General features: G+C 36.7%; 1 protein-coding gene across 2 annotated transcripts; it reads left to right on the top strand.

Moving 5' to 3' along the window:
- Window positions 1–4,850: 4,850 nt before the first annotated feature.
- On the top strand, window positions 4,851–20,827 carry IMPACT (impact RWD domain protein). Of its 2 annotated transcripts, XM_064654934.1 has the most exons (11): window positions 4,851–4,974; window positions 5,803–5,931; window positions 6,662–6,714; window positions 7,096–7,158; window positions 10,080–10,165; window positions 11,289–11,417; window positions 11,707–11,801; window positions 14,761–14,834; window positions 16,322–16,412; window positions 18,655–18,789; window positions 20,621–20,827. In XM_064654934.1, the coding sequence occupies exons 1-11, from the start codon at window positions 4,939–4,941 to the stop codon at window positions 20,690–20,692; spliced, it is 963 nt and encodes a 320-aa protein (XP_064511004.1). In that variant the 5' UTR covers window positions 4,851–4,938; the 3' UTR covers window positions 20,693–20,827. The 2 variants fall into 2 exon arrangements, with proteins under 2 accessions (XP_064511004.1, XP_064511013.1); XM_064654943.1 differs by lacking the exons at window positions 14,761–14,834; window positions 16,322–16,412.
- Window positions 20,828–21,833: the final 1,006 nt, after the last annotated feature.

Below are 21,833 nucleotides of genomic sequence, written 5' to 3'. Positions count from 1 at the left end.
TACCAAAAAGAAGAAAAGGAACAGTTCCAAATCTGCAGAGATAACACAAATTTACTATGTTTGGACTCCTGCTGTTTTTTGGTACTTTAAATTAGTTTATCTTAGATAAGACATTTGCTTCCAGGGATGCTTCAGCAAGAAGTATATGACATCTGAGAGGCTTCAGGGAAGGATCACATTGACTTTCTTTTCTTAGGAGCAGGTCTTCAAGTTGCTGTCCTTACTTTCAGAGCACCAGCTATGTCATCCCCACTTACCTTTTCCTTTATTTCTTCCTCTTGCTTCTGACTTTGAGCCATCTTTCACAATGCCATAACTGCTTTAAGCAATGTCACAATAAACTTAAGCATCCTTCTCTTTTCCTATTTTGTATTATATTTTACATACATGAATACAATATAAAAATATGTATATTATTACCTCATATTTCTTATAAATTTTGTAATACAATGGAGGTATTGTCATCCCCTACTCTATAACCCATTGCGATGTAGCACAAAATTTATAGTTCAGAGTTTTACCCTTCAGTCAGTCAGTGCAGGTTTTTTCTCTGAATCTGAGTAAGGAAGACCTGAAAACAAATCACTTAATAAATTTAATGTTTTAAAAAGACATAGTAAAGAGCAACAGAGATAGCAGGTAAATCTTGCATCCTTTTAGATGCCATGATATCTGCAGCATTAGACTGCAGCATTCCTGCAGCATTAGACTGACCCTGGATGGACTTCTCCCATGGCAGGCTACGTAGATTGCATCTGTGGACAGAAGTTCTTCTTTGGTCAAGCTATTTTAGTTTTCTTACAAGAAAACAGCTATTCATAAAGGATGTTCACAGGAGAGGTTCACTCCTTGCTATGCTTGTAGATAAAGGCAAGGCCACACAGATGGTGTAATTGCCTGCACTACACAGGAGCTGCCTTCAGGCTCCTCTGTGTCAAGGAGCTGGCAGAGTTTATCTGGCTTCTAAGGGTTTTGTGCAGTGACACAGGCCTGAAGGCAGCATAGGACAGACTTGAGCCTGCTCCAGTTAACTGTACTGTGGATCCCTGTCTCCTGTATGTACAGTGCTCTCCTGGTCAGGATCACTACACTTCCCCTGCCTCCATCATCTTCAAATAGTGTGTTTTGCCTCCTTGCACATCCCAGAGTAATAATGATCCAGTGCGTTTTAGACTTTGAAGCGTGGAAATGAGAAAAAAAGTGTTGCTGATATCAAGGTTTTTTGTTTTAAGCATCTCTTTTCTCTGTTTTCTTCATGTCTTTCCTTTTTCAGATAACCTGCTGAAATTAGCGCTGCAGAAAGCATGAAACATGTCCCATCTTAGGGCTGAATGCGCTGGCAAACAGCCTTGCACAGAACTCACTGAACTGTTCTGTCAGTGATTTTCACAGTAGTTTTTACATCCTCTCAAATTCTATGATGGGGCAACCTGATGACAGAAGTCAAAGCTGTAAGGCCATAGTGCTTCCTGAAGAGAAACTGCTTTAGGGAGAGAGCTTTTGCTGGGTGGAGTGCTTCATCAATTAGTTGAATTCATTGCTGCAGGCAACCAAATCCTTTGACTAGGAAGTATTTCAGCTGGAAATTTTGAAATAATACCACTCTTTATTGAAAAAAGTAACCACACTATTGTGACTGATGTCATTACTAGAAACTATACAAGCCAAGATGCCAGTCATTTCTCATTTTGCAAGATGCCATTTGCAGTGGAGAGAAGACAAGCAGTGCTTCTATATCCACCTTTCTACCTCTGCACAGTTGACCTAGGTTGCTAATGGTTTATCCAGGGCTGAATTAAAGAAAAACTTTTGGAAAACATTTCAGACTTGGAAAGGGATAAGAATTTCTGGGCATTTATATTGCTACCCCACATGAAACTTCACAATTTTAGTTCTGACACAGCAACTCCTTGTTGCACTGACACTTATTTTATATGTGCTCATATATACCTTTCCTCTTCAGACTAGAGCATACTTGTCAACTTTGAGATACACAACTGTACAAGGGAGTGCACACAGAGAAATGATAAGTGGAAGTACTAAAGGATACATGACAGGTTGTATGTTTGTTTTCATGCAGTAACATGTTTAATGACTGAGTATTCATTGGCTGACCAACAGTCCTTGGACAGAAGCTAAAATTTTTTTTCCTTAGCAGCTTTCAGGCAGCAGCCCTGGTGCAATTTTAAGGAAGTTGCTCCTCAACTCCATCTGGAAAGTAGTGCAGTAAGCACGCGTCCTTGTCACATTTCCATACTGATTTTATTTACTAAGCTGGCAAAAGACAGGCACAGGAGAGTTAACTAATGTGCTGACACTCTCAGACATGATTCTTGTGGACGTCCCTGGATTACCAAGAGCAACTGCCAGCGAGTGATCAAAACAGATGTTCATGTTGTTCTGAACTCCCTGCAAAAGAAATTCTTGCAGATGCAAGTCTGTTGCTGAAGTTTCTTTCATACTTTTTGGGAAATAACCATATAATGTAGTTAATTTATAGATGGTATGAGCTGGCTTGCCTTCTGAAATGAAAAATGCTTTTTGCTGCTAAAAGCAGCACTAAAACAAGCTCAAGCAGTTCCTGTAGGTATTTTCAAGCAGAAAAAAAATCCTAAACAGAGAAGAGTTCCTTTTAATATGCCCCTTTTTGTCTGAGTGCAGGTATGGCAGGAGAAAATGTGAGAATTCACTCAGGAGGCTCCTAAAACCTGCTAGCAGTTACTACTTCATAGAAAAGCTTTTGGATTTTTGTAGCTCTACAGAAGGCAACTAACTGAATACACTGCTATAGCTAGCACAAAAAATGGATTGTATCTAAATAAGAAGAAACATTTATAACCAAGGTGCTAAGTCACCTATACATATATTTCTCCTTAGTCTTACCAGACGTAGTTTTAGACCAAGAATTAGGCTTGGTTAATGCACTTTCTTGTTCCTGTGATTGAATCAGTTGCATATGGTTTTAGTTCCAAAATGATAAATCAGCTGTGTACAGAGAGCTTATAGTTAGGAAACTTACAGCTAATTTATGTCACTTTAGGCCACGATCTAGAGAAACGCATCATTGTGAAACTGAAATCAGCTGAACTACTCTGTGCTTAAAGGTATATATGCTCATTATTTGAGATTTCTATTACAGAATGAGATTTCTATTAAATGTAGAGTAGAATTGAAGCATTAGAGAAAATGTAGTGTTTTGTTGGTAAGTTACTATAGGAAAAAGCTACAGTACTGGCAGAATCTTAGTATAAGCAAATCCTGCCCAAAACAAGAATACAGAACTGAGGGCATTAATTACTAGTATATGACGTGACATTGTTCTTATTTGTTCTTAATCTTCCTCTTTTTTTATTATAAAAGAGAAGTTGCAAATGCATCATGTTGCTTGAGCTATTGTATACAAAATATAGCAAGGTTATTGATATTTTACTCAAACTTTAATTCTTCTGTATTTTTAAGTTCTGTGTTTTTCACTTATTTGTGATTCAATCCTGATTGAATAAATATTATTATTTGTATCTGGTTTAAGCTTTTTGTGCTCTAGGATTAAAATCTAGATCCAGAAAAGCACCAGTAATTACCCACTGTATTTTCTTGCCCTGAGAAGACAGAACGAAGAATTTGGATTCAAGGTAGGATACATGACTTTGCCTGATAAAATGTGCATTTTTGTCATGTTCTGAGACTGGATATATTCTTTTTATTATTGTTTCAAAGATAATTCATAGAATCAGACGGGTTGGAAAGGACCTCTGAGATCATCAAGTCCAACCCTTGATCCACTACCACCACAGTTGCTAGACCATGGAAGTGCCACGTCCAGCCTCATCTTAAAAACCTCCAGGGACGGAGAATCCACCACTTCCCTGGGCAGCCCATTCCAATGGCTGATTACTCTCTCTGTAAAGAATTAAACCAACTGTGTCTCTGACACTGGAGAAAAAGAAGGTCTTAGATTCATTTTAACTCTGAAATAATTTCTGCAGAACTGCTGTACAACCAGTTGTTCTCCATCTCCATCCAGAATACATGTAGTTGATAATACAGTTAGGTTTGTCCCTACTCAGTTGCATCCTGGGTTTCGGTGGTGTGTTGTTTTTTGGTTGGTTGGTTGGTTGGTTTTTTGGTTGTTTTTATTTTTGTTTGGGTTTTTTTTTGCCTTTGTTGTTGTTGTTTTGTTTCTGGGCGGTTTTTTGGATTTTTTTTTCTGTTGGTTTTTTTAGGTGTTTTTGTTTGGTTTTTTGTTTTGTTTTGGGTGAGTTTTTTTGATGGGTTGTTTGTTTTGATTTTGTCTTTATAACGCCTGTCCTGATTGTCACAATCCTTCTGAACTCTCATCTTGTTCTCCAGGAATTCTCCAAGCTTTTGAGAAAGGGGAAAACAAATATTAACTTGAATTCTTCATGACTGTGTCAGCATAAAATCACAGTGGAAGAAAACATGAACTACAAAAACACAAAAAAAGGTGACACGCATGCTTTGCACACAAGCCAAAAGGTATCTTTACTGGTGCTCTCTCTAAAGAGATGTCTTAAACTTGTCAGTGTTAAATAAAAGAAATTAATTTCCAGAGCTGTAACGAAAACTGCTTGGAACACCTATGATCCTTTGAGAAATCACGTAGTTTTGTCAATCGCTCATTCCGAGTCTCATAAATGCAAGGTGAAAACGGGCTGCATCGGTAAAATCGCCACTGAAACATAAACTGTTTACACAGTTTATTTTCAAAACGGGGCGTAAGGAATAAGGCGAGAGTCTACCAGAGAAGCAGAACGCGGGTTCTGTGTCGCTCCGTGTCAGCAGACTCGTACCCGCGCCCTCAGTCCTGCGGCGGAAGGGCGGGCGGGCGGCGTCACGGTCACAGCTGCGCACACGGCCCGGCGCCGGGCGGCTCCCTCCCCCTTTCCCTCCTACTCGTCTCCCTTCGCTTGGGTCCCGATGGCGGCCAGTGACACGGGAAGGGCCCAGCAGCAGGTGAGCCGCGGTGGGGGCGAGGGGGGGCTGCTGGGAGAGCGGTGGTTTGGGGGATTCCGGTGAGCCCCGGCCCCGTGAGCGGCTCCGCGCCCGCGGTGGCGCGTTCGCACCAAGGCCCCGTTCCAGGTGTTTGGTTTCTGTGTGGAAGGAGACTCTCCGGGTTTTTTATGGGAATTTGCCGAGTACTCGCTCTTCCTCAGGAAGAGCTTAGTGCCGAGCCCTCGGGCGTCTTTCCCCTGCAGGGCTCCGACCCAGCCGGGAGCTGCACGGATAGGGAGCTGCGGGAATGTGTTGTCGCTGCTCCGTGTCACTTTGCTCACCTTGTCACTGCTGAAAATGATTATCCATTGAAATGCAAAAGCCTGGTGTGTGCGTGGGAGAACTGAGCAGAAGTTACCTAGAGAATCACAGAATCAGCTGGGTTGTAAAAGACCTCTGAGATCATCGAGATCATCGTCCAGCCTGTGACCCAACACCACCTTGTCAGCTAGACCATGGCACTGAGTGCCATGTCCAGTCTTTTCTTAAACACCTCCAGCCAGGGACGGTGATGCCACCACCTCCCTGGGCAGTCCATTCCAGTGTCTAATCACCCTTTTTGTGAAGAAATTCTTGCTGATGTCCAACCTAAACCTCCCCAGGCACAACTGTGAATCAGGACTGAATCCCCAATACTTACAGCATTCCAGTAAAGTGAATCTTGTCACATCTGTCAGTAAGCTGTAGAAGAGCAAGATTTAAAAAATACTGTGAGTGCAACACAAAGTTATGGGCTTTGTGGGGGAGTTATTTGTTTTTGCATAATGGTTTCGGTTTTTTTTCTTCTAGATTGATGAAATTGAAGCCCTTTCATCCATCTATGGTGAAGATTGGTGTGTTGTTGATGAAGATGAAAAAATCTACTGCATTAAGATTAGTGATTGTCTGGATCAACCAAAATGGACCCTCTGTTTGCAGGTATAGTGGTAAAGAGTTTAGCACAAAATTTGCAGTTGGACTGAGACAGGTGAAAATGTGTGCTGCATGAAACCGTTCTAAATACGGTTCATTATTTACTAAGGTGGATTAAGAAGCTTAAATTGGAATCTGTGATAAGACTTCTCAGTGATTGTTTTCCTGTAACACATCGATGTGCTTGTGATATATTCAGTAGTTACATATCTTAATTCCACACCTGGCAAAAACATTTCAGTGTGCTTCTCCAAAGACTAATTTCTGAAAAATGTTTAACATTGACTTCGTGTAGCGCACCTCAGCGAATCTGCTGCAGTTGCTTCACAAAACAAAATTTGGATCAACTTAATTGAGTAACTCGTTACTTTATGTCTTCAGCACGGAAAGCAATAAGTTTCTTAGTGCAAGAAACACTGACGTGTCTACTTATGGAAATGTGGTGCCACTTATTTAAGTCCAGTAACCGTGTGTGCAGCTTCCTTTCAAATTTTTTCCATGCTTTATTTTGCTTCTTTAAAAATGGCGCCATGAAATATAATTGTATGTGTTACCGTTATCGGAATTCTAAATACAGATATTCAGATGTTCTTGTAATTCTATATCAACACACCCAGCTGTTTGCTTCATTTGTAACACTAGTTGTAGTTCTAGTCCTCGACATCAGAGTCCTTCAGTAAAGCTCAGCTAGCTGAGAGAAGCAGTCCAATGAATAGTTTTCCTGTATTTCTTTCAGGTGATTTTGCCACCAGGATATCCGACTGAAGAGCCACCCATTTATCAACTCAAGTAGGTGAAATTTTCTTGCAAACATTTGTATTGTCTGAATTACCACTGTTGATTGTTTACCATGTAAGTGGAAGTTTAGTTAAGACGACTCTTCAAATTAAAGTATACAGGGGATGAGGGATGTTTCCAGCAAGAATATTCTTTTCTTTCTCCCAAGTTAACATTACAGAGCTCCCTATGAAAGTTTTCTCTCTTCCCTCAACTCTAATTCTTGCAGCCCAGGTTAGATGTCTTGAAGGAAAACTGAGTGATTGTGCTATTCCCAAAATGTTTACAGCTGAAATCTTGGTGTTTTATATTTTCAAGGTGTTTATCACTTTTATTTTAGAATGTTGGAAGCAGCATATGGCGAAATTTTTATTGTATTTCTTTTCATTTTAGTGCCCCTTGGCTTCGAGGACAAGATTATACGGAACTAGCAAATAGCTTGGAAGAAATATATCTGTAAGTTCGAGACTGTGGAATATAGTAAAAGGATACATTGTATTTTGAGTTCCATGCCCTGCTCAGTGTATGCTTTTGAAGTACCTGTATTAACTAGTAGTTATGAAGTGATTGCTGCAATAGACAGAGCAAGTTTCTTTTATCAAGCTAACAGTTAAAGGTGCAGTGTATTTAGTAATCATTTTACAATAACAAATTGTGTTAAACTCTGAGAAATCTCTTTTATGTTGTTTAGACCTGATTTTCTATAAGGATAGAAGCTTTCATTTTGAAACCCAATAGAATAGATGCCCTTTGGAATCTATGAGATTGTTTATTGCTATCAAGTATGAGATTTCTGCATCTATTCTGCATTTGAATGTTAAAGCACAGGATGTGAAAACGTTTGTGTCTTAGAGCACATTTTTTCTTAAAAGCTAAGGGATAATTAGGTTTTAAAACAAACACATGCAGAATCTATTAACTGGAATCTGGATCATCACATGGACTGTTTATTATCACAGTGTGCAGCTTACAACAAGGCACAATGAATGCATGAGAATAAACAGAGCATTTAGAAATACTCAAATTATGTATTTTTAAATTGCTGTGAAATTGGGGTAATAAATGTTGGGGTTTTTTATGGTTTATTTATTTCTTTCAGATCCCAAATATAATGTAAAATAAATTAAATGAAAATGCATCATAAGGAAGCACAGTCATGCCCCAGATAGTGAAATCTGAACATCTTGCGTAAGAAATGTTTTTTTAATGCCATAAGGAAGGGAGCACTTAGCTTGCTTAATGGGTTTTTATCTAATTACTCAGTTACTTTGATTAACTGTGTTTCTTAGCTAATTAAGCAACAGATAATTTAAGCAAGTAAAATTGAATTTGAAGTGTTAAAAATGCACAAGGATTTTAGGCAAAAAGTCTATGGGATCATATTCACCACAGTTTTTCAGTGGAGGAAAAAGGACAGAGATTGTCCTTAATGCTGTCCAGATTCAAAGGATTTGATGAAGTCTGTACCACAGGTAGAGCTGCTGTAGGTGGTTCTTTAAATGTCCTGAGCATCTGGCACAAGTTGGCATGTGAGGACTGTGAGCATGGCTGTGAAAGAGTTTTTTTTCTTTTTTTTTGTTCCCCACCTCTGCAGTCTTGTAGGCTGTTAGAGTGTGCTAGTTCAGTCCCTTGTGGTTCCCTTCTGTCTATATCAGCTGCTATTCAGAGTCCTTGCTGGTCTCTGACTTTTGTTTGTTCAGCAGGAAGTGAATGTTTGTACTTTAGGCCATATATGTCATTTTAGACTGTTTAAAAACCTGGAGTAGTCCCTGACATTCACAGTATTTGTGAAAGCCTTTTATCTATTCAATGTCCGAGTGGTTGTTGGATAAACAGATACTCTGCATCATTTGCATTGTGTGTTTTACCAGGTCTTTAGTCCCTAGTGATCTAAGTTGTAGAGTTCTGCAATCTAAACCAGTATGAACTATACTATTGATCGCTGTGTCTTCTTAAGGGCGTGTAAAGAGTGGGTAATTATAGATTACAAGTTTGTTTTGGGAGACAAAAAGTATAGCAAATAACTGTGTTTAACCAGATATTCTTCTGGTAAGATTTTTATTCAACAGAAAGCTTTGTTTCGTGACTTAGACACAAGTGACAAAAAAAATAGCAGCATAGAAAGGTAACTTTTCAGAGTAAGTGTAATTTACAACCTCAGAAACTGAAATTGGGCAGTAGCTGGAGAAATTGCTATTTACTTTACAAAACAGAAAAATTTTATTTGTTGTCTAATCTGTCTCATTCCATCACTAAAAAAAAAAAAATCTAGGTCTTCAGGTTTTAAGGCAGTGCTTCTTTATGATAAGCAGTGTGAGATCAAGGTGTTGAATTATTCTGGAGTCTGTCCAGATTTTGAAGACAGAGCTACAAGTTTATAAATTCCTTATTTTTTCTTAAAATATGTATGTTTATTTGAATTTGATTGTTTCCAGCAGTAGTGCTGTATACATTAAGCTGAGTGAGAGTTTAAAGATGTTATTTTGTCATTTACATGGTGCCCAGGTGGTGGCAGTAAGAATAAAATTAATGAGAAACCTTGAGTTACATATGGCCCTAAATCTTTAGTTTTGGTTCAGAGACAAACGTGCATCGTTCATAAACGTACTAAACTAAAATTGTGAAGACAGCTTTGCAGGACACCATTTGAAATGTATTTTGAGTTGTTTGCTGTACATAAAGGAAGCATTTAATTCCAAATATGCATATATAGAACATGTTTGTTCCATCCTCCCCCAGTACCTTAATACACATCTGTATCCCCTGACTGAAGACTCCTAGACCTAGATCTTTACCTCTCTGTCCTGTAGGTCTGCTTGTTACCCAAAATGTAGTTTATCAATCCAGTGTTCCATTGTGTCTGCTGCCACTGACCTCCTATCACAGTCCACTGAGGTCAACCTCAGCCGTACTGATGAAGAGCAGCTTCAACTGCAGAGCAGCTGAAGGAGCTCACCACTGGCAGTACAGTGCTTTTTGTAGAGAAAACTGATCCAGGGCAAGCTCTAAGTCTGGACATTGTAGCTTAGTATTCTTTTGAAAATACTGACTTACTCTTCCCACAGTTGTTTTCCCTTTGCGCAGTGGTCAGAAAGTTTCTGTCAGTTTCCTGTTTCCCTCCATCATTTGTGCTTTTAATGTTAATAAATAAGTAAAGCAAGCCACAAAGAGTATGTAACAACACAGATACCGCAGATACAGTGTTTTGCCCAGTGAAGTACGGAAACAGAACTTTCCACAAGCCTGCCTAAGCTGTTTATCTCACTAGCTTATTATGTTCTATTTCTGTGTGTCTGAAATCTGTATGTTATTTGGCGTGCTTTCCAAATGAAATCTGCAAAAATGATTCTTCATTTTCTGTGGGTTTTTACTTCCAGACAGAACCTTGGTGAAAGTATACTGTATTTATGGGTGGAGAAGATACGAGAAGTTCTGATAGAAAAGGCACAATCTTCAGAGCCAGGTACTTCAGAAAACACCGGGGTTTTCAGTTTATTTTGTGTTGCACTGCAAAGTAAATTTCAGTCCAAGTTAAAGTTTACGTCCAATTTTGTATTGGATCTGCATATCAGAAAACAGTCTCAAGTGTCGTGGCTTACTGTTTTATAGTGATAGCTTCCCTTTTTAAAAAGCAGTAGAGAAAAGGATGTGGCCTTTGAACTAGAACACAGTCCTCAGTTCTCTCAGGAATGAAATTACTTGCATGAAAGGACAGTGCTGCACAGAGTACATTATGCATTGTCCTCTGTTTTGCAAAGGAATTATTCATGTCAGTAATTAATTTCTGATATTGAGTGCACTGTTGGAGGATTGGAATTCAAGAGAAGATAAACTTCACTGGAATATGCAGACAGATGACCAAATATTCCTTCTTAATTGTATTTTACTGTATTGGGATGAGAAGTACACGATCTCTAGAATTGCAGTGATTTTTCTGTTGTTACTCTTACCCAGTTTGTGTAAATTCACAGTTCTTTCAAAAAATGGTGGAGGGGTTTCTGTGCATTAAAATGCTAAAGTGCTATGAAATGTGTGAGTGACGTGTGCATGCACATGTGGCAAAAGGTAAGAGAAGTACTTTTCTGTGTCATGGATGTTAGCTTAGTCCTGTGAGGAATAAAAGACTGAAGAGGAAAATAAATTCTGTTCTCAGTGTTGCTTCATAGTAAGGTCTGGTTTTAGTCTTTCAATAAACTGAGCATTTTGTTGCTGCATCACGGACATTTAAGAAGTTAGTTTTCATTGAGGTGACTGAAGGAGTGGATACTGAGAAGTGAAAATTTTACTGACGGTGTTGGAAGTTTGGGTATTTTGACTGCAACTTTATAGCTTCTACTTATTATATCTAATGATTTTCTAGACCTTTTGAACATGCTTTATCACCCCTCTGCTTTTTTATGGAAAATACCTGTTATAAAAACTGCATTATCACCACATCATAGACCCTCAGTAGGAATCAGACTGTGATGTATTAACTTGTCTCTAAATCTGAATGCCAGAACTCTAGATTTCAAAGAGTTTGAAACTTTGTTTTGCTTTTCTTGCAAAAAAATGTGTAATGATTTCTACTACTTATATTGTAATAGAACCGGATATTAAGAAAACCAGTGAAGAAGTTGATGAAGTTGATGGAGAAGATTTTCTCCTAGACTATGAGCCCATTCAGGAAGATCCAATTAAAATGTTAAATTACATGACATCTGAAAGTCAGGAAGGTAAAAAGTATGCTCATGTTATTTCTGTTGAAATAATCTAGGAGAGGCTTGAAGATTCTGCTATTCTACTCAGCTTTAGAGAAAAATTAGTAACAATAAAATCGTAATAAAGTTTGATAACAGTCATTAAATAACCCAACGTATTTTTACTTGTTCTGTTTGTCATGTCGTGTACGTCATTTTAACAAATCCCTTTCTAAAAGTCGAGACATTTTTTACTTACATAGCTGTATACATTGGTTTTGTACTCCTGAAAGAAAACAAACACTTCCTTGTTTGTGATCAATAGATGAAGAACTGCCACCCATACATCACGGAAACCCAATCACAGATCGAAGGAGTACTTTCCAGGCACATCTGGCCCCAGTGGTGACAACCAGACAAGTTAGTAGAAATCAGTTCTTCTCCTTTTGCCTGTATTTTGAGCTTGACAAAATATTACTGGAAGACTTTGAATTTACCAGGTATGTTTGTCTGTCTGTCTGTCTGTCTCTGCATCTTTGTGTGCTAACATTGTCTGAGTAGTCACCAGTTTCTTGCTTTCAGCTGAATATCTCTAAATAACAGCTCTGCAGTGCTTCCTGCTATTCTTTACCATTATGTTCCTTAGATGTAAGAGAATAAGAACATTGTAATTTGACTTCTAGGTGATGGGAAGTTTATCGTAAAATATTTGGAAGCTCCTGAGTCTATCATGTGTTAATTGGAAGATTAATTAACATGAATTTATAAATGTTTTCCATCCCTCAGAAAGCAATTCTATTCAAAAACACACTTGGATAATGCATAAGTAAATCTTTATCGAGACCTATTTGAGAGGGGTTTTGAGTTACTTTGTACATCACTTTGCATCTATTGTCATCAGCCTCCTTTGATCATCCCTGTTCAGTGGGGAAGCTACTCATCTTTTCTTATTATGAACTGAGAGTTAAACCTTGAGAAGATTTTTCTCTTCCTTTTTATCCAATTTTAGGTTTTATTTTAAGGATTTTTGGTAGGGCATATTGTCAAATGCTTTTTGGAAATTCCAGGTAAGCTAAGTCTACTACATGTTCAGTGACTGTGCAAGAATGGTGACAGGATATTGAGTTATATTTCTCTATACAAAAGATGTAGCTTTTTAATCTGTCTGTGGTGGTTTTTTGTTGTTTTTAATTCTCTCATTAATTTGCCCAGTATGGATATAAGATTGGGTCTTTAAATTCCTATATTTTCCTGGAGCACTTCGACCTTTCAAGTTCACATACACTGTACATTCATTTAGATTTTTGTGCTACAGCTGTATCTGCTTTAAGTGATTATTTTATATGTAATATATGTTTGAACTCAAAGAGTTGCTTTAGAAAGGGAGGAAATCAGAATAAGTGGGTTAATGTAATTTTTTCAATTTAAAATACTCTTACTCTGTTATAATGATTTATGAGTAAAATTGTTCCTACACATGAGGAAGTCTGTACCCACGGACAGCAGTTTGTGAAAGGATAGATCTGTGTCAAGGAGTAGGACTCTCTTAAAGCAGATTAGTGAGTTACCTTTTGCATACAAATATGTTCTTAATTGACATTCTTCTTTCATGACTTTTTTTTTTTTTTTTTTTTTAAAGACAACAAATACTCAATAAACCCAGGAATTTCCAGTCAAGGCTTACTGGTATATAGTTAGTATAAAGATAGAGCAATTCCCCAAAGTGTCGAATCCGTCTTGTTTCACAAGAGTCTTGCTGTGTGAGGTGTTTGGTCTTCAGACTGCAGGGAAGCTTTACTGTAGTATGGACTAATTTTTCTGAAAGAAAGTCAAAATTTATGAGGAATGGAGTAACTGCTACAGCTGTAGTGAAAGCTGGCTTCTTTATCAACTTTATCTGCATAATCTGTGTGATGCAGTGATACTCATCAATATTTTGAGACAGTGTGCAGAGTACAGTGTGAACTCCTTCACTGAATGATGTTCATAAGAATTGAACATTGAATCAGTTCATAAGAACTGATTTATTGTTTAAACATCTTGTGTCTTTTATGAGCATGTGCCTCACTGACACATTCTGATGTAGAGAATCACATCCCTTATTTCCCTAAAGCAGGAAGGGGAACAGGAGGAAAAGAAATGCTCAGGAGCTACATCAGGGAAAAGGATAAATTGTTGCTTAGGCTTAAGATGTCTGTCTTCGAGGTTCATTGCTAATACAGACACATAATGAATCTTTAAAATATATTTTTAGGAACCTGGTAGCTGGCAAATAAGTGATGTCAAAGGTGATGATCATTTCATATGATTTGTACCCTATGTCCGTGAATTGTCCACGTTTATGAGAGTGTATTAATATAAGTTGTCTTTCTTAAATATTTAAAATAAGGAGAAGACAGGTGTCTGAAAAAATGTTCTTTACTATTAATAGCAGCTTTTTCATTGAGGTATCTTTTATTTGAGGTGATTTTTGTCAGTTGGATTTCTTCAAGAAAAATTGGAAATAGCACAGTGCAGCTAAGACCTTAAATATGGCTGTTGATTACACCTCAGAGACATTTTTCCTTGCAGTGAAAGGCAATTTACTTGCTAGGCGTGTTTTCCCAAACTTCCTCGACTTCAGTAATGTTTTGCATTATGTACTAAAATGATGCCTTAATCATAAGCTCTCCTTTTTGCTAGACCATTGGAAAGGCTTGAACAATTGCTAGCTTGTTTAATTAGAAGCGTAAGATGGACTTATAATGATTAATGCTTCTTAAGAGCAGAAAAATGGACATGATGGGAATATTTCCTGGGAAATACTGACACTTTCAGACCCCTAATAGAACCTTTTCTTTTTTTGTTGTTCTTTCTGTGAAATGGAAACTCTGAAAAAACTCCACGTTTGGGGAAAAACTCAAAGCGAAATATAGTAAGGTTTTCTAAACATCACATTTTTGGTGAAATAAGTAAAAGCAGTGTGTAGTGGTATATTCGAGTTGTGTTCTATTCCAGCTTAATCTTATAGTTGGAAAAATAATCAGGTTAATTACTTATACATAATACTGATTAAAAATATTTTCTGAAATTTACTATCTTTCCTGTTTAGTAAATCAGTATGACACTTCTATATCTTCATCAATAACATGAATGTATACAATGTACAAATTCAAGGAGCGTCTGTTTTCAGCATCCCAGAAAAATGATTAGAAACAAACATGAGGGTACTGAGAAGCAGCCTCTTGAGTTAATACACTGAATATATAATTCATTTTATGTCAAAACGTAAAATTGTTTCGTATATGTACTAAGAAGGAGATGTTTGCTTCGCAGTGATATTGAGATGTGTATATGAAATCCCTGTTACTAAAGGAAGGGTTTTTCCGGTTTTTTAAAGGTAAAACGAGTTCTTGAAAAATTATATGAGAACAAGAAGATTGCAAGTGCTACTCACAACATATATGCATACCGGTGAGATGCAAATAGTGATTTTTTCTTTTTATTTTTTTTTTTAAGCGTTCTTTGACAAATGAGTGCAGGGCATGAGAAAGAAATTCGTTCCTATTAAATCCTTAAGGGAATAGGTTTCTTACTTGAATGGTATTGCAGGCTTTACTTGGAGTTCAAGAACATACAGTAGGAAATAAGATAGTAAAGCAGCATTAGAAATAGAAGAAAAAAAGTGGATTTGAACATGCATTGGTATACTTTGTATAGTATATGTGAGCGTGGAAATGCTACATCATCCTGAACTAAATGTGTTTTTACTCGGGTGAAGTAACTTTTTTTTCCCCCCAACCTTATATTTAGAAATATGTGAAAATGTTCAGTTGAAATAAGACTCGAAACAGAAAGCCTGATGCAGACATTTGGCATATGAAGTTTCAGCTGAAATACAAGAAACTTCAGGGAATATGAGAAACAGGTAAAAATTAATTTGGCAGTTGCCTCTGGCAAATTTTGTAAACACAGCTTTTGTGAAATCAATTGGTCTCAGTCCAGATAGCGATGCAGGTTTTCTGAGGAATGTAAGTGACAGTAAAAGGGAGCCCTTTCCTTACTGGAGGAACCAGTCATCTGAAAAAGCAGTATAGATGCTGATCCATTCATGCCAATCCTGGTGTGATCCTAATGAAACATGAAATGAGAGCAAGTGAAAGCTTATTTTACCAAAAAGTAAAAGTAAGTAAAGGGTTTCTGTAAAGAGGGGGTTTCTGTTGTTGCAGATGATGATCTGGCTTCTTTCACTCATACTATCCACATACACTTCAAAAAAGCAACAGACACATACTTACTGCTTCCTATTTGTCATCTAGTACCAGAAGCCTCTTTCTCATTGTGTCACCTGTGTATTAGTAAGTTCAGAAGTTATAAAATCAGTTGGTAACAAACAGTAGACCTCTGTGCATTACTTCTGGAAAATTAGACCTGTGCAGCTGTCCTTTGTATGAAGCAATATATCTAAAAGTTTCCTGGAGTGCCCCCTGAGAAAGAAGATGACATGGAGAATCTGAAGATGAATTTCAGGAATAGTTTCATGTTGCTGCTGAAAGACAGACCTAACTAATTATTCGTGATGTTTTTGCCCAAGTTCTTACCACTTATGGGTTTTTACCATAATTTGAACCTGTATCTGATATAGTTGGCTTCAGCTAGGTGTAATTATTAGGCTAAAAACCGAAGGATTTTCCTTTGTAGGGACTTTATGCTGGTAATGACTCTGGAGTTAACCTGAAGCAGCTAAAGTCTGTGTAAAAGCTTCTCAAAACTTGTTCTACAGTACAGATAAATATTTGTGGTTTACCTTAAGCCTCATCCTGTTTTCATGTAAATGTTGTTAGTAGAGAATTATAATTGATACATATATGTATGAAAAATCTCTGAGACTTTATTAATCATGTAAAGATGTTAGTTGATTGACTTTTTTTTAATCTATTTTGTTTGGGTTTTTTTCCAAGAATATACTGTGAAGATAAGCAGACTTTCTTACAGGATTGTGAAGATGATGGAGAGACAGCAGCAGGTGGACGTCTTCTTCATCTCATGCAGGTTCTAGAAATTAATCTTTGACTTCTAGAAATCTTGAACAGATTTTAAAAATCACTACAATGTAAATAAGCTTGTAGAAAATTATTTTAATTCTTGCTCTGCTGCAGTCAAACAGATGTTTGTTTTCTTAAAGATGAAGGGAAAAACACAGACTGGAGTATTTTTTCAAGTCTCAGATTATAGAACGAGTGGTGTTTCATAGGTGGTAGTAATAGTTTGAATGGGTTTAAGAGATAATGAAGTTTTGATTCCTATGCTTACCATGTGGTGTAAGGTATATAGAAAATGAAGACTGGAAGAAGCTGATGCTGTTTCCTCGAGTATGCATAATAGAAAGACATATATATGAACTTGCACAGTAGAACTTCAAGAACAAAAGGTAGTGGGAGTGAAGCAGTTAAGTTGTTTTGATAATTTAGTCCATTTTGTTATGCTGTTTCTGGTTCTGTGTCCTTAACTCTCATACTTGTTTATATTTTAGTTTTCATTTTTTGAAATAATATTCCCTCACCAAAGGTGCTATTAAATGTGACTTGAGATTGATAAATTTTGGTTCATGATGCCAGCCCTAGTAGAACTATAAATAAAATATCATAAACTACAGAGGTTGTCTGGGTACGTCTTAATGATGTGCCTCAAGACACTTAGCAGTATGAGCAGATAAAATATTGGTTTTGATTTTTATTTTTCGATTGATGTCACCTTCACAACAGTTTTGTTTTCCCATACTTTTCTTGCTTGAATATTTTGTTGCTTAGTGTGTTATGCTCTTATTCCTGGAGACTTTTTTTCCCCCCCAAAATTTTTTTTTTCTGAAAAAAATACAATTGATGGAAGTATTTTGACATTTTTAATTTAGAACTTTTTCAACCTTCTAAGTAACTCAAACCAGACTTGGGAAGGAAAACTTTGGTTGCGCGATATATGCAGGTATATGTGCTAAGAGTGAAAACATTGTTATGAAAATAATGTGAAGAAAGAATTTGGCAGTTACTGTACCTCAGTTTGTTCTGATCTTATCAGCTTGTCCTCAGCTTGGTTATACATACTTTTGAAAGCTGTCAGATTTAGAGTGTCTAAGCACTTAATATTCCATAAAAATGCAGTTTAGAAAGTGACGTGAAGTATCTCCTTTCAGATGTGAATATATCTAAATTATATGGATGATCTCTCTCCATCTGTAGTCCTAGTTACTGGAATATTTTAGTTTTGGAAGAATACTAGGGTAGGGATCAGAAAAGAGCAATTTTCAACCATAGAAAAAGATTAAAATAGTTTATGGGCTGATTTCTAGATATTCATAGATCTCGTAGTTTTTTTGTTATGAGCTCTTATGACGTATGATATGGGTATGAAGATTAGGTGATTTAAAACATTTATTGTTTCTGTACTTGTAGCTCTTTTTTTTTGCAATAGAAATCTAATCCTATTTCAGATAAACCTAGCACTTAAGACAGCTCTTTTTGATTACAAAAAACTGTATTTTAGATTAGTACCATCCTGTTTACTGTGAACAGTTGCTATAAATAGACTTTATGGCTGATACCTAAAGGAAGAGTAGAAAATATCTGTCACAGCACATACCACAATCCTTTTTTCTTTTTTTTCATTATCCTTTTCATTTTAAAATTCTAAGAATATTTCTGTTTTCACAAACAATGATAGACTCTTGTAACAGTATTGTTCAAATTAGTGAAATATCTATTTTTTTCTCCTTAATGAAGACGATTAATGGTTGTTAACATGCACATACTAACAGTACTAGCTACATTTTGGTATCCATATGAATAATGCCTGTGCCCTGACTGTTATGAGCCTCATCCATCAACACTTCCAAAAATGTGGATAGACAATTTGCTTAATAATAAAGGTTCTCTGGAAATAATAATTGGTCATATCAAACAATAAGAAATGTAACTCAGTAATTTTCCCTTTAACACCTGAAGCTTTTGGCACATGGATGAGCAATGGTAGTGCATGAGATAGCTTTGTGCCCTTTCTGAGGGAGATACGTGGACTCATTTTACTTTTGCATTTAACTTTGGATAGGAGCTTGGAGAGGGAAGCTTAAGCACAACTGCTGGCTTGTCATTCTTTGTTACTCTCTGATAACCTTTGTGGGCCACAGACCTGACTGTAAGGCCTTCATAAAAATGCAAGATAGTAAACTTTTTTTATGTTTAAAATTGGCGCCAACAGTAAAACTAAAAGAACAACTTTTATTTCTTTCTGTTATTCACAGATTTTGAACGTCCACAATGTGTTAGTTGTGGTATCCCGCTGGTATGGAGGTATTCTCTTAGGACCAGATCGTTTCAAACATATAAACAATTGTGCAAGAAATGTACTTGTGGAATATGACTATGTGCCTTCAGTGGTAAGTTTCTGCCCCTTAGAAGGGCGTTTGCATGTGAACTTGTGTGAATTTTCCCTGTTAGGTGAAGCCAGAAGAAAAGTAATACAACCTGTATCATCCTTGGGTTGCTTTGATGCACTAACAGGATCAGTTCAGAGAACTTCCAAGGAAGCTAGTGACCTGTTTTGTAAGCATGAGGTGTGCAGCAGAAGGGTAGAAGCAGTTGAGAACATTGATCAAAACAGAAATTTGAGAGCTGGGGGAGGATGATAAAGGGAAATGCCTCTTTCTGTGTTCAGAAAACTGGAAGCTGCCACTTCTAATGCTTCCCTGTGCCACCAGTTCTAGTCTGCAGGCAGACTGAGCTTGAGAATCTCTGTAACAAGTAGGCATTTTCAAAATGGAAAGCTTTGTTAGACTCAAAGAAGTTTTCAGAATTATAGATGATAGACACCGTTAAAAAAACATCCAGACTAGAAGAATTCAAGCGAAGTAACATTACTGGTACAGAAAAGATTATGGTAAAATGTTCCAAGGGAGCTTAAATAACTCAGGAGACAAAGTTCCAAATGACTTTGAATGGCATTTTACTTGTTAAAGGACTCAGGTCATTTAATAATCTCACATTCTTGTTTCTCAACATTTTTTCATCCTCAGAATCAACACTTCTTCATCCTCAGAAGACCATATTACATATATCTATGTGCATTATAGTATGTAATTGCTAACGACAGAGAGTTTCAGATAGTAGGAAATAATTACTAATGGATAATTGAAAAAGTATGCAGCTGTCAGGTTTTTTTCTGTATGTGAAAGTATTTCAGGTAGCTATGGCTGAAGGCTGAGCATTCTTTGGCATTTCTCCCCCTCCACTTTTCAGTTATTTGCTTTTTCCATTTTAAACCTGCTTGTATGTACTTGGTGATTCATGTTCTTGACAGTTTATCAGTGTTTTTTTTAAAACATTGCACGTAAAATAAAAGGAAATGAATGATTTTTAAGTATTTACCCTCCTGATAAGGCTTAGTACCAAAAAAATACCTACTTTTTCTATTTTTAACAACTTAAAACAGACTAGGTTTTTTTTACTGTGTATTAACAAACATATTTGGTTACCAGTGTCCATCAGAAAATAACAGATGGAACTTAGGGTAATGATTATTCTAGTGCCATGGATGTGGCTCTTGGAGAAAGTATTTTTTTAGCTAACTCTCTTCAGAATATCAGAGTTCAAACAACCTGTTTGAGTCCATTTCCCGTGTGTGAGCAATAGAAAGGAATAGATTAAAATGTCTTGTGTTCTTGTCAGATGTAGTGTCAGATTCCTTCACCATTTTGGGGAGTGCTTGCAATGAATGCCTACCAAAGAAAAGTCTTGTTTTTCAGAATTGGCAGTCAGAGTAAACTGTACATTACAGTGTTGATCCAGCAAGATTGGCCAAATTTTGTTTTTCCCACTGTAGGTTTATTTCACTTAGGGAAGCAAAGCAGTTTTAATGTCCTGGTGTATCTTGTGATGAGGCCACATCCACACTAAGAGGAGTTCTGCAGTATAGTGCTATAGAATTATTTCTATACTGGTAACTTCTTCCCTGAGTGGAAGTGGCTGAGATTATTTTTATATTATATTCTGTTGGCGTAGCTACGTCTATAATTTTATCATTGCTGAAGGCAGAAATTTCTAAATAGCAAGACTGAATGGATAAATATTATACAACTCAAAATTTTCATAAATCCCAGTGAACTATGAACACTGTTCATAATAAAAATAATTCTCAATGATTACCTTGAGAGAATAGTTGTGTTTACAAGAATATTGTTTAAATTTTGAAATGTTTGTTTTTCGTTTCAGGAAGAATCATCTAGACAAGCAGGAAAGAGCAAAAAGATAAGGAAGGACAACAAGAAGAGAACAGAACACTAATTTATTTTTTAAAAACTTTAAAATATTACTTTGCACATATTTCTACAAAGAAAACCTGGACCTTATTGCCTTATCTGGTACAACAGATATGTTGTATTCAGAAGAGAATTCAGTAAAGATATAGATATATTTTCATCTTGTTCTGTGATTTTTTTTCTGCTGTTCTGAAGTAGAGCTTAGACACAACTGCTCTATTTCTTATACATTTCAGCTCCTTTTTATGAGGACATTACAGCATCTGGAACCATTACCCCATCCCACCCCCTCCCAATAAACAACAGCAGACTAATTACTAATGTGGATTTCTCATCTTCTCCATTCCTGGATTCAAATTCAAATATCTTGTCTTGCATTAGTAATTGAATTCTCTAGTTTTTTGTATTAAGGCTGACTAGAGTAGTTTGTACACCAGGTTACTTTCTAAGTTTCAGATTTTCTTCTGTAAAAGGAATGCATGTGGCCTAGTGCTGTATGGCCTTGGAGAGCCTGGTCCTGCCTGTGCAGTTCTCAGTCAGATGCTAAATAGGGCCTGCTTGGTGACATAAGAAAGGCTAAACATGGGCAATAAACTAAGAAATGTGATGAAATTACTAAAAATTTCTTTGAGGATTGTTCTGAGACAATCAGGACTCTGGGAGCCTGTTGAAAAGATGAGAATTAAGTGTTGCATAATTAAAGGAACCAGTGGTTTCAACAAAGTACATGGAGATTTTGAAATAGGACTGTTACATCTAGTAATGAAGATATAAACATTTTGAAGACTTGTGTTGGTGTAGAGTGGGGGAAAAAAAGCAAGTGTTATTGATACGATCACAAAGACTTGAATTTTCTAGTCTTTTATTAATGGCTTTCAGGCTTTAATGCATTTTAAAAAAAGCAAAGCAGGATGTTTTGTCAGTTAATTGTCATATTTCTATTTAGATGAGATGAAATTTTTTTTTAATGTACCCTTGATATCTTCCACTTGGAGAGGGTAGATTTTAATGTTCTGTTGGGCTTTTTGTTTTTGTTTTCTCAAGTTATTTCCTAAACTTTCTGACCTCTTAGTCAGAGGTACTTCCTTAGGTTAGGTGCACCTTATGTATTTTGCTCATATGTCAGGTCCGTGACTATTTTAATGACTTTTCTCCAGTGGCACTTA

This window comes from Pseudopipra pipra, chromosome 1 (assembly GCF_036250125.1).
Source record: "Pseudopipra pipra isolate bDixPip1 chromosome 1, bDixPip1.hap1, whole genome shotgun sequence".
Taxonomy (NCBI): Eukaryota; Metazoa; Chordata; class Aves; order Passeriformes; family Pipridae; genus Pseudopipra; species Pseudopipra pipra.
The sequence above is the reverse complement of the archived record's forward strand: the minus strand, read 5'-3'. Positions and strand labels throughout refer to the sequence as shown.

What these genes read in the sequence shown, in the direction of transcription:
- IMPACT (XM_064654934.1), top strand. Translation starts at nt 4,939, where the DNA reads ATGGCGGCCAGTGACACGGGAAGGGCCCAGCAGCAG. An exon ending in CAGTGGTGACAACCAGACAA is followed by an intron (nt 11,802 to 14,760) that starts GTTAGTAGAAAT and finishes GGTTTTTTAAAG; the next exon opens with GTAAAACGAGTTCTTGAAAA. An exon ending in ATGACTATGTGCCTTCAGTG is followed by an intron (nt 18,790 to 20,620) that starts GTAAGTTTCTGC and finishes TTTTCGTTTCAG; the next exon opens with GAAGAATCATCTAGACAAGC.